The sequence below is a fragment of the Pteronotus mesoamericanus genome, unplaced genomic scaffold (assembly GCF_021234165.1).
Source record: "Pteronotus mesoamericanus isolate MK-2021 breed Mesoamerican mustached bat unplaced genomic scaffold, CSHL_Meso_final contig_20, whole genome shotgun sequence".
Taxonomy (NCBI): domain Eukaryota; kingdom Metazoa; phylum Chordata; class Mammalia; order Chiroptera; family Mormoopidae; genus Pteronotus; species Pteronotus mesoamericanus.
The window spans coordinates 79,036,004-79,049,271 of NW_026555085.1; the positions used below are offsets into that span (position 1 = coordinate 79,036,004).

The 13,268-nt window shown below is 35.6% G+C and overlaps 1 protein-coding gene across 1 annotated transcript in view; it reads left to right on the plus strand.

Moving 5' to 3' along the window:
* The window catches only part of LAMA2 (laminin subunit alpha 2), a 525,989-nt gene that overhangs the window by 437,161 nt on the left and 75,560 nt on the right, over window positions 1–13,268 (plus strand). The window contains exons 41-43 of the mRNA XM_054569946.1: window positions 790–892; window positions 11,339–11,455; window positions 12,914–13,096. Coding sequence (XP_054425921.1) covers window positions 790–892; window positions 11,339–11,455; window positions 12,914–13,096 — 403 coding nt within the window. The remainder of the gene's footprint in view (window positions 1–789; window positions 893–11,338; window positions 11,456–12,913; window positions 13,097–13,268) is intronic.

Genomic DNA, 13,268 nt, shown 5'->3' on the forward strand with positions numbered 1-13,268 from the left:
TCCAATTTAAAATTTAACATAAGATCTTATTTGATTTATCTCTTGGTATAACATATTATGTACTGATTGCTGAGGAACAAACTCTATTAAAATGGATAACTAGACATTCAAGTTAAATGATTCTTTTTCCATAACTTTCTATTATCTTTGTGTCACCTCTTTTAATCCAAGGCTCAACAAATATGTTTTGCTAGGAGATGATTGTGGTTCAGAGAGTGTCATTTAGAAGATTTTGTTTTGCCATAGTACTTTGAGATGCATTTAGAAAAGGAGCAATGTTCTTTCTCATTTCAACACCTAAGGGACAGGAAATGCTTTTCCCCCAAGATGCAAGTGAAATGTGCTTCGGGATAAAATCAGTGGATGTGTTCAGATGTTAATTTGCTTGACTGTTCTTCAGCCCTTGATAACACTGACCGGATATGCCCTTGCAACATTGCCAGCCATCATGCTTGCAGATACTTCTTTATCTCTTCATTTCCATAATATTATATTACCATAGTCTCACTTTGTCCTTGCTAGAATCTCAGTTACTTTGCCAGACCTACTTTCTATACGTGTTCCTTACATTTTTGGAATCCTAAGGCTTCTCTTATAGACCTTCCCATTTCCCAATAATCTACTAATTTTAATCACCAATACATTACTGTTAATTTATTTAATTTATTATTCTAAATCTGTAGTCCAGAATGCTGTTCTGAAAGTAAACTCTGTATATCAACTTACCTGCTAGATATCTCTCCATAATTCTGTGGTTTTGGATGTGACACTTTTTTCTTCTGTCTACAGGCAACAGGTCCTCAGGGTTCATTAAAGGAAGGTGCCAAAGGTTCTCTTCAGAAAAGCTTTGGGATTCTTAACGAAGCCAAGAAATTAGCAAATAATGTAAAAGGTTAGTGACCCATTTTTATTATTATTTTCAGGTCAATTGTAGTTGTAATTGGTAAGACATTTTATTACATGATTAGAAAAGTGTTATAGTTTCGGCATGATTTCTATTATTATTTTTATTATCTGGATATAATGTACGTAAACTATCTCACCAGATTTATAATATTTTGTCTTCACTTTCATTTTGCATTGGGTAATATTATATCATTTTATACCTAATTTTTATAGCATCATTTTACCTATATCTAATGTTTAGTAACTTTTAAGTGAAAGCATGATGGAATTTTAACCACACAAAATCCCACTTTCTTCTGCCTTCAGAAGTGACAGTCACAAAGGAATGAATCAGGCAAATACAGCATAAATGCTTCATCGTCCCTCTTTCTTTTTTCTCTAACTACCTTCTACCAGACATTCAAGATTTAGCTCAGATGTTATCTTCTCTAGAAAACCTAACACCACATCTGAATGACATGTCCCTTCTCTAGTCACATCTCTCTCATAGACTTTTCAAACCACTCCAACTGTGGGCATGCATTTCATCTTTGTGAGGATATACATAAGATCTCTAACTATATTTCTAGTATATAATGTCACAGTTTCTGCTCAGATCAGGAAATAAGCATAGTTTTTAAATTAAGGAATAGTGTCTCTCTTTACTAACCTAAGAAAGAGAAAGGGTTTTATAGTCATTTATATTTGTCATGCCCTAAATGAATAGTTCTTGGCCTCCAGTAGAGGCTGTTATGGAATTACATTTTGTCTCCAAAGATGGCACCTTGATAGTAAAATGCTTTGGACTGTGTATCAGCGGTGAAACAAGGCTTCCTCTATACATAATTCTGTGCAGGAGATTGCTCTTATTATCAACTCAAGAGTAATTATAATGAGTCAAGGCCTGTTTTCCTTTTGGACAAATTGCGTTGATCTCATGACTTTGTGGTCACCTCTTCCTATCCTGTGCCCGTGCTGGAGCGGCAGCTAGGGTGAGGTAGAGAAGGTGAGTCATGCAGGTGCAAGGTCAGGTCCTGTTTTTTACCTAAAATTTTAATGTTTTGTTCATCATTGATATATTTTTAATTAATTTCAATTTTTAAATATCATGTCAAAATAGTTTTACCTTGAATACTGAGATTGTTGGTGCCCCTTCAAATTTCACACCTGAGGTGAATGCCTCAGTCACCTCAACTGGCTCCCTGCCCTGCCCTTGCCTCTATTTCCCCACAAATAACTGGCACTATAAAAATGAAGAAAGAATTTCCTTTTTAGGCATTTTTTCCAAGGGAAAAAGAAATCTAAGGGTAGGCATTGTAGAACAAGTTAGGAGACAGAAATGTTCATTAGTTTAAATGTCTTTTTTTGTACTGCAGGTAGTACATTATTTAAAATAATGAAACCCACAAACTACTGAAGTCATAATTCCTCTAGAAATCCAAGCCAACGCTCTGACGAAGATGGGAATGTTTTCTTGCTACATTATGACATTCCTCTGATTTGTGGCCAATTACAGAAGTTATAAAATGGCTGTTAATCAGGGAAATGCCATATATTACCACCAGGAACTGCTGAAATAGGCCCTACAGAGCAACACTCTTGACAGCAGCTATTAAAATAGAGGTTTAGTCATTCCTCTCTCTATGGTGCCTCGAGTTAGAAGGAATAAAAATTGTGAGGCCAGTATGAGGTATATCCTCCACATTCCTTATTTGTTACTCGATTCAGTTCAGTACAATCCAGTCAGTTTGTGAGCTGTAGTCACAAATGACTTACTGCTGCTTTCTTGCCATTTGCATATCATCCTTGCCTTGAGAAGATCTGTACTTGCCAGGAGCACTTTGTTTGGCTTTTAATTTTTGATTGTACTTTGTTAAAAGTGAATCTTCCCTGGTGCTCATTTCAGATTTGAAGCCAGTCTGCATTGCACTGATTGAATGTCTATGGAGACAAAAATAGCTCTGTTGCTGGATATGGGGCTTGGTATACATGGATGACCAAAAGAGTTAGGAAATGAATTAACACTGCTTTTCAGATTGACAAGAGATTTTGCCAATAAAATGGCCAGTTGAGATTCGTAGGCAATGTGTACAGGGCAAAGGATGAAGTTGAGGAATATATTACAAGTCTGAGAATACTAAGATTTTACAATTATATAGAGTAACTTTTCAATTTTACTTACTTCTTAATTTGTCCTGAATGTTTGTCTTTGCCCAAATTAAGTCAAGTTATTTAATTACTTGGGAACAAAGAGATAACATGTCTTTGAAATGGATGACACTCATACAAGATAAAAATATCTATTCCCAAGCCCAGGAATATTGAATCAGTGGATTGCATCACATGCAGTGCTGTCTAACACAGAACAGCACCAAAAGTATTCCAACATTAATTTTTTATCCAGGAAAGCAATACTTTCCTGCTATACCATGATCCTCCAAACACTCAGTTATTCAGTCCAGACAATTATATCAGAAAGGTTCTGCAATCATGAAGGTAATACACTTACAGTTACTGATCTGTTAAGTTTCTATGTTATTATTTTAGATTAGGAAAATAAAGTAAACAGAAATACTGCAGTGATGTTAAACCATAGTATAATACAGAGGTTAAGTTTTGTCTAAAGCATTCTCTTATTATTAAAGGTACACTCCTTTTGAATTCACATACTACCATTTGCCAGAATTGGACTTTTCATAAGTAAGCATGTTAAAGACAAACAAGATCTGCCCCGCTGATTTTTTTTTAAGCTTTTTTGGAATATATGGATGAAATCAAGCCTGGATCCTCAAGCTTCCCACAGTCCAGGGAACAAAGTAATCTTGTTTTGTAGAAATTTCTGATTCCTGATACAGAGTTGTAGTTCCTCCTTTGGAGTGTGAATAGAAAAAACCAAGAAAATAAAACTAGGTTGGACTCATTTTAAGAGTTAAAATGAAAAGTCGCAAAAAAAAAATGGCAAACATAGAAAGGTAGGAACTACTGAAACCAAAGAACACTTGTCTTACTTAAGGATGTTCAAATTCAATTTCCTTTAGAGGACGTTGGTGGCCAAAACAAAACAGACCTGCAGACCCACGGCAGGCTTTAGAGCTCGTCCAAGAGGAACCATATGCGGTTTTGGTGTCTGTGCGTCTTGATTTCCCATTCCACCAGCTGGAAAGAGGACTCCCCTCTCCTCTGATGTCTTAAGTCTTTGAACATTCTGCTGCCAGTCAAGTGCCCCTCCCTCCTCTCCTCAGGCTTCTTACTATGACCCTCCAGGGAGAGGAGGAGCACATTCAGTTGCAGCGAAACAGTTATTGAGGGCCTATCAGACTCTGTGCCCATTTGAACAAGATCTAATTTGGCACTTTTGAATCAGAACAGGGTTTCTCGGTAACATGCGTCTGTATGAACACAGCTCCCATCAGTGATCTCAGAGATCCTCAGGCATGGTCATTGTAGTATATAAGTCAGGAAAAAAGAGGCAATCGGAAATAGGACACGTCTCAAACTCAGACAGTCAGAAAGCGGAGGAATAACATGAAAGAGGGCAAGAAGCACAAAAAGCAGAAAGACTGGGTGTAGCAACCTCATCAAATCTATTGCCAGGCCTCCAGGCCCAGGAATGCAGTTCTCGGTTTCACCCAGCTTTATTCCCCGGTTTCACCCAGCTTTATTCCCCGCTGCTGCCATCACTTCTGCACACTTCTCGGGAGCCTGCGCCGGATCGTAGGGGTGACTTAGGGACAGGCTCTTTAGAAGTCTCAATATTAAGAAGACAAAGACTATAGACATGATGAAAATTACAGTAAAGGGATGAAGGAAATTGCACCTCTTTATGTTCTTAAAATATCCAAAGATAAAAATATAGTGTAATATGATAAAATTAATAAATTATAAAGAGTAATCATGTAATTTAGTAAAGTTGGCTGCCTCTGTTATGTAAAAACAGTCATGTAAATTGAAAAACTATTAACAAGTTGAATAAACTGCATGTATGTAGTGGAGCCAGTCTGGGCAGATTTCAGCCCAGACTATTGTGGCTCCAAAGCTGATGCTTTTCACCATTGCTGGTCAAAAATTCTGGGCTTCTGCCTTAGTCCAGAAGGTGACACATTAACACTCATGGCCCTAACAAATGTTTGATAAGTGAGTGAACAAATGGATGAATACCTCAGAGTAGGAGCTTCTCATTACCAGGAAAGTCAAAATCAAGGCTTCTGTGTGACCTCATATGGGTCCCTTGCCTATTTCAAACTTCCTGCTTCAGAACTACAGGTAGAACCACTGCAGAGATTAACCTATTCTCCAGTTCTGAAAAGAGCCTCTGGAACAAAACATGAAGCACATTTGTAGGAAACAGAAATTATATGGATTAATTAAATTTTGTTTTACAAAGAAATCCTAAAGAGAGACTCTTTCTTCATTTGTTGGTAAAGGAGCAAATAAGTGATAATGAGTCTACAAAAGTAGTAGTTCATAAAAGGCAAATGTCATGTGAATGAAAAAGTTCATTGCAAAATGTTATGTAGATGGCAATTTGGCATTTGATTATAACTAACCAGAAACTGTGAAAATTAATAGCAGGTCTACAGATTTCACCCTTGTAAATGAGGGATTCTCTCAAGGTATTTATTTGTGCCCTGTTCTTATTAAGAAAAAAATAAAATTGCATTTGAAGAACTTAATTAGATGATTTTGAACACTCAACTAAAAATTTTCCCCTAAATCTGAAAATGTCGCTCTTGTATTTAGTTGAAAATGAGGGCTACATACATGTGTTTAGAACCAATAAAAGGGAAATAAGCAAAATTAGTTCTGGACCATGCAGTTCAAATAAAGTAGAAAGTGAATTATAGATAACATTATTGAGAACTGGCCAATAGGCCAGGACAATTACCAAACCAATGTGAATTATCACACAACTGTGAATTATTTTGTTACCATTTACTAACTGCCTATGATAAACCCAATACTTTCTCATATATCCTATAGTTTATTTCTCATATCAGTCATATAAAGGAAGGTGTTATTTTCATGATACATGTAAAAAGTAAGGAATAGAAGGCATTTAAACTCACACCTTCCAACTTTACAGCCTATATTGATTTCATGGCACCACAATGCTCTTTCTAAAAGCTATAATTTTGGGGAGAAAGACATTATTTAATGACCAAAGAAATGATTGGTAACAGCTTTATTTTGAGATATTACATGGAATAGTTCAACGTTACTAGTTCTAATTTAACTAAACTCTAGTATTTAGCACAGTGTTAAAAACATGGAAAACATGAGTAAATACATATTATAAGTGGAAGCAACTTACAACTCTGGCTAGTGAACGTCATTCTAAATACGTCAACCTTGTCAATGGCAATAGTTATGCAACAAAGGGAAATGGCATTGCCAGGCATGCCCACTCTCTACCTTTGCTGCCCTGCTTTTTCCCTCACTTTATGAGCTCTGTCTCTGTCAAACCCGGTTCTGCGTATTGGCCTTTCTAATGTGTGAGGAAGGATGAGGAAGGGAGAGCCAAAGCTGAAGAAGTTGTGGATGTAGCCTGTGAGGTTTGGTGGTGTGACACCTTCAGAGGAAATGAAGAGAATGACTTAGCTAATGGGCACAAGAGCTGATGAAATAGGAGAAGAAATTCTACAAAATGTCACTGTGGATTATAAATTGGATCCTTTTCTTGATCTCCACAAATTGCAAGTAAAGAAATGGGTTGGATTTTTCTTAAAACTATCAATAATTCCATTTCTTGGGCCATGTTACAATTCAAACTGGACCTCATGGATTTTTCCTTACATTTGGCTATCCCTACACTCCACCTCCTTTATCTTTTCATTTAAAGCTGCCTTGAGTGCTTATTTTTCCAGGTTTTCATTGCTACAGTTTTCCATTTTAAAGTCTGGAATTATTCTCTATACACAACCTCTACTCACCTATTTCTGTTGACAGAGCTATAGAATGTTAAGACTTGGTTTGAGAATTTCTGCAAACTACTTCCAAATATGATCAGAATCTAAGAAGGGTTAATTGAAAAAAGAATCAGGGTCAAATAGCTGAAACATAGAAATCAGGCCAGTCAGAATATTTATATTTTGACTTTTCAGTACAGAAAACAGAGGATCAAAATTACTACTTTAGCACTTGAAGCACAGCTCTAACAATGTTCTTGAGATCAGTCTTTCTTCAGAGTAATTGGCATGATTCTGATTTCTTCAGTGTTTGCTATCAGAATTCATAAAATAGTATAAATCAAGTGATGCCCTTTAAATTAATGTTTTTTCACTGTACATGAGTATCTTTCATGTCAGAACATTTTGAATACTTCATTATTTAAAAAATCAAATCTAGTCAAGAAGCTAAGAAATGAAATTTATACTATTCCATTTCTTTAATTGGTGAAGACTTTCAAGTTAATATCAAAAGAGCAGCCCTTTAACTATTCTCAAGGAATTAATATAGAAATAACAGTTATAATAAGACTGACTAAATTTCTGAAAGTATACTTTTAATAGCCTCTCCAAAGACTTTAGTTTAGTCTAGACAATAAAAATAACAGTTTTTAAAAAGATAAACTGTGATTGATAGAGGAGAAAATCTAATTTTTTAGGATGTATATTTTTAAAAATTAGCATTAAAAATAATATCTTAGTAACTGAAATAGACATATGGATATTTTAAAGCCATGCTTTGCTGGAATATTTTATACTTTGTCTTTTAGTGAGGTCAGGTCTTTGGCTTGGAACTTAAAAGCGGATGCATTAAACAATATTATGTGCTTGTATTGCTGTATTATAACAGTGGTTTAATCTGTCTGCCTATAAAACTCTTATATGAAATGAAGTGGATCATTAATTACTATGTTCAGTATTCTTCTTCACATCCAAAACACTGATAGTTAAGAATCTGCTATCTTCATTTCCCTTCCCTGTTCTTCCCGGATGAAAGCAAATAAATAAAGATTGTTCTCTAACTGCCAGAAGCCTGCTCAGTTCCTCTAAGAACCCAGAATAATGAACTCGAAAAGGAATGGGCACACAGTCAAATCCAGGCTGTTTTGACTCTTTTCTGCAATATGTAGTGTCTCCTGGTCTGCCCAATCTGGGTACCAGGAAAATGATAAAAACAACAGTCTTGGTGTTGGTAAATGACAGTCTCCCATTGTTAAGGTTGCTTAGGTGTATTTTTTAACTATTTTAAATAAAAGAACAAAAATATCTACATAGAGAAAACAATCAAGTATAAAATGAAAGGTTTTAGTAGACCCCCACTTCATACCACCATTAACTTGCTTACTTGTTTTGTTCCAAGTTCCTGTCTAAGTCAGGGTTTTCTGGTATGTTCTTCCCCACCTACCCACCACCAACCTGCCCTGCCCAATTCTTGTTTATGTGTCAGCCTATCTATGTTCTGCCTTGCTTATTTACATAGAAAGGTCTTAAGAATATTTTCCTTTTTCATATCAACACCTACTCATCTAATTCTTTTGAAAGACTACAATATACTACTGCATGGATATGCCTTATTGACATACTGAGTCCCCTAATACTGAGCTTACTTGCTATTAAAATAAAGATCCTATGAACATCCTGGAAGATATATACTGATGTACTTTTACAAGTATATTTGTAGGGTAAATTTATAGGAGTAGAACTGCTAAGCCAAATACATGTCTAATTAAAGTTCTAGTAAACTTATTAAGTTGCTCTTCAAAAATGGCAACAATTTGCCCTTCTACCAACACTCTTGTGAACTTGGTATTATCAGACATTTAACTTTTCCCCATCCAATAGATGAAAAATGGTATCTCACTGTTCCTTTGCTTTACAATTCTTTAATCGTGATAATGTTGGTTGCTTTAAGTCTGTGATTATTTCTATTTTAGTGTGAACTATTATTTCTATATTTTGCTCATTATTTTTTGAAATGTGAAACACTTTGCACACTTTGTACATTTGCCTGCCATTTTGCACGTAGACATTGTTAATCCTCTGAGTCATTCCAATTGACCATAGGAGGTCTGTCCAGAAAGCATCCAGCAATGTAATATTAAAAATAGAGACATTTAATGAAGATGATACAAGATACAAGAAACATTGTACAGAGGGCAATGGTGCCTCATTGTCCTTCAAAATAGGCACCTTGGGACCTCACACAGTTCTCCCAGTCCCTATCTGCTGGCCTGTCACATTTTCCTGAATCTCATCGATGGTCTGAAATCTCTTTCCTTTCAAAGGTGATTTTAGTTTTGGGAAAAGCCAGAAGTAACAGGGTGCCAAATCTGGGCTGTAGCAGGGCTGAATCACCTGGGTGATTAGATGTTTCACAGAAAAACTCTGCATGAGATGTGATGCATGAGTGGGTGCATTGTTGTGATAAACCTGCCAATCACCAGGTGCCCGTAGCTGTGGCCTTCCGAATCATCCGAATAGTTTCCAAAGAGGAATGTTCAGGCTTAATGCAAAATGTGATGCAGATTTGTTTCTCTATTTGCTCAGTCATTTTTAATGCGATGGCCACACAGTACACATGCTCACTAAATGATGTCTACCACCCACACTGACGAGTACAGTGAAGTTGTCCTTGTTCATGCACATGCATTCCAGTCCACTCTCCTTGGCTGCCAGGTTATATAGAAGTTGTGCAAACCATTCTCATTATATTAACAATGGCTGGAATTTTTCTGGACATACCTCATATATGTATATGTCATTTACTAACCATGGCCATTTAATAACCATGAAAATTGAGAAAACTTACTTAAATTCTCTAAGCCTCAGTTTCCTCATTAGTAAATTGGAGATGGTAATAGTACATACATCATAAAAGTTATTGTGAAGATTAGGGAAACTAATCCAACAAAGCTGACAAGCACTAAACATGGAACACGTACAAGTTCCGCTGTGGCTGGTCACCCCTGACACTGAACGTGGGCCCGACCAGCCCAGGCAGAGCTAGGGCATCCCCTTCTTCCTGGTCCTTTCTCAGTGTGGTTCCTGTTGTGGGCTCTGCTTGTAATTTATGTTTTGCGTTTCTGTGGAGTATATTTAATTAATTAGCAAGTATCTCCCAAGGGACCAAATATATTTGAGAAACAATCTGCTTTATTCAGTCAGGAGAGGTAAAAAGTATTGTGGGAAGTGTACAGTTTTATATCTTTCATTTATTCAGTCCCACTGTTCACTAATAAACAATGTAAGAAAAAGAAGACAGAGTCAATATTCATATAGATTTGGAGTTTGATACATGTCTCAGTTAAGATTTCTAAACATACCTTCTTTTATAAGCAAATTAAATCTTTATTTTCTTTCACCTAAAACATTTCATACTTTTTATCTTATTGCTCTCAAACACTGAACTGCTTAGTTAGTATTATAATACAAACCGACCTAAAGTTCAAACAATGGTAAGACCTAATGGAAAGAAATTGAAAATTTTACATTTATAATATTATAGCATACCTAGTAAAGACATTTTTAATCATAAAGAAAGCATGCTAAAATAAAACTCATATAAAACTTAATTGAAGGCAATTTATACAATATGGTTTTCTCTATTAAAAAGTAGGACAGTTTAACAGAAATATGCAAGAAGTCGTTTTTCCATTCCCTTGATATATAATTGTTTCAAACAAGTACTAATACGTGATGTTTATTGAAATCGGGAGACTCTGCTTAGCAATCCTATCTATTTGAGATTTTTAAAAGCTAATCCAATATTCCATTTTGGTAATAATTTTTTTTTAAATTGTGGCAGTGGGAGTGATATCAAGAAGACATGATTACGAATGTAGTTAAAGACTGATTCTTTTGAAGTTTTCCCTCCATAGAAAATAATCAAATTATTATGCTAAGTGAAATAAACCAGTTGGTGAAAAACAAATACCACATGATCTCACCTATAAGTGGAATCTGTTCAACAAAATAAACTAACGAACAAAATAAACCACAGGCATGGAAACATGGAGCAGACTGAAAGTGGCCAGAGGGGATGGGGAAGGAGGACAATGGTGGAAAAAAGGGAAAGGGACTAGACAGAGAACATGTATGAATGACCCATGGACATGGACAACAGAGCGGGAATTGACTGTGGGAGCCAGGGTTGGGATGGACAGAACAAGGCAAAGGGGGAAAAATTGAGACAGCTGTAATAGAATAAACATGAAATAAAAATAAAAAAAGAGAAAATAATCAAATTAAATCAGATACCAAGGAGAAAACATATTTGTTGAACATGTTGAAGTGTGAAATGTCAAATGGTCGTGTAAACACATATTTTATGTTATGTTCTGAAATGCATATATTTATGGATCGATGTCAATAAATTAATTAAATAAATTGTCTTGCTTTTTGGAAACTTTGCATTACAATAACCTGAAATTGTATATCCAGGTATAAGCTTAGAGATGAATAAGATGGTTGTATCCTTTTTTGTTGTTTGTTTTGTTTTCTGTTCACAGTAAGTGATGACCATTTGAATGGCTTGAAAGCCAGAATAGAAAATGCCGATGTTAGAAATGGAGATCTCCTGAGAGCTCTGAATGACACTTTGGGAAAATTATCAGCTATTCCAAATGGTAAGCTATTAGGACACTGCAAATTGTATCAGTTCTGAACTTTGAAAGAATGTTTTATTTTCTACCACTTTTTCTAAAATTACACTGCTACTGTTCTCAGGATATTAGATACTTGTTTTCTTATTAATCCTTCTTTGTGAGAATGAGAAACTAAATCATACTTTATACTGTGCTATTTCTTATCATTTGTTACCTTAGCTGACATCCACAGGACTATGTTATAAAAAGGAAAATACAGCCATCTTGTTATTGTTTTTATTATTTCATGTTTCAGCCCAGGAAATCTTATATTAGTAGAAAAGTACAAAATCATACAGACACTGTTCTCTAAAATGTTGATGTACTACCACAAAATCTCAGGTTGGTACTGTATCTGCAGTAATAAGTGAGAACCAACTGCGTCAACACATATTTTGGCAATGTTCAGCTCTTTAAATGTTTCAGCTTTCAAAAACATTATTGGCTGAACCACGTCTGTTATATTTTCCTACCTATTAACAAGTACTTGAAGTGGTTTCTTGGTGTACTAAACTCACTATTCTTTAGGTTACTATATTTTTATTTTCCTAGGATGACATAATCACAAGGGTTGCTAACATTTATTGAGTGCTTACTCAATATGTTTAAGTGTATGTACTCCTCATACTAATCCTATAAGGTGAATGGCATTATTATTACCACTTTGCAGATGACAAACTGAGACCTAGGATACTGAAGGTCGTTGTTAAAAGTAACATATATGAGATTTGAACCCCACAGCCTAACTTCAGAGCTTGTGGTCCTAACTACTAATCTACATAAACTAGTAAGCATCTATGTCTACAGTACATTTTCTTTATACAAATGTGATCAAGAAAACAAACGCATATATTCCTACAATGCAGAAAATATTAAAATCTTAATTATTTTAACTTTTTTTAAACATGAAAAATCCAAATAACTTTCTAGATTTTCATATCAACTCTTGAACAGTAAGAAAGTGTGTAGAAAATTTCCAGGGCTGAAAACAAATGTAAATACATGAGCATACAGTCTGACATGTCTGAAAAAGTACGTTCTCTCTCTCCACCCTCAAACTAAAGGACATTGGTACTGCCCGCCATGGATGTACAGATTAAATCTTAAAACTACTTTTCAGGAAGCAATGAGACTCATGTGGGTAAAGTTCCCTCTTTAATATGTTCAACAGCAAATCACAATATACCCTTCTACAATGAACATTTAGAATAACCACTTTGTTCTCTTAAGAACTAATCAGCTATTCATAGCAAAGGTCCCTGAGAAAATTTAATTCGCTAAAGTTTTACTTTATTTGTTACAACTGAATGACGCAGAGTTCAGCCTTTCCCTTTGTACATGTGTTCCCAAGGTCATCCGGCTACCGCCTCGCTTTGACAAACATGGATTTAGCCACTAACTCCAGGCCCTTTGTTTTGTTCTTATACCTTCTGCTGACAGACACAGTCGCTAAGCTGCAAGCTGTTAAGGACAAAGCAAGACAAGCCAATGACACGGCGAAAGATGTACTGGCACAGATTAAAGATCTCCACCAGAACCTTGATGGCCTGAAGAAAAATTACAATCAACTAGCAGACAGCGTAGCCAAAACAAATGCTCTGGTGAAAGATCCTTCAAAAAACAGTACGATCCCCTTTTTCATTTTGATAATGTCATTTATTTCTTCTCACTAGAAACATACCCTAGACTCAGACTGTTAGAGCTGGAAAGGATCCTCATTGTGGTGCCGTCTCTCCTCCTTGTTTCATAGACAAGGCTAAGGGATTGAGTGTTTCTGCAGCTCCAGAACTAGAAC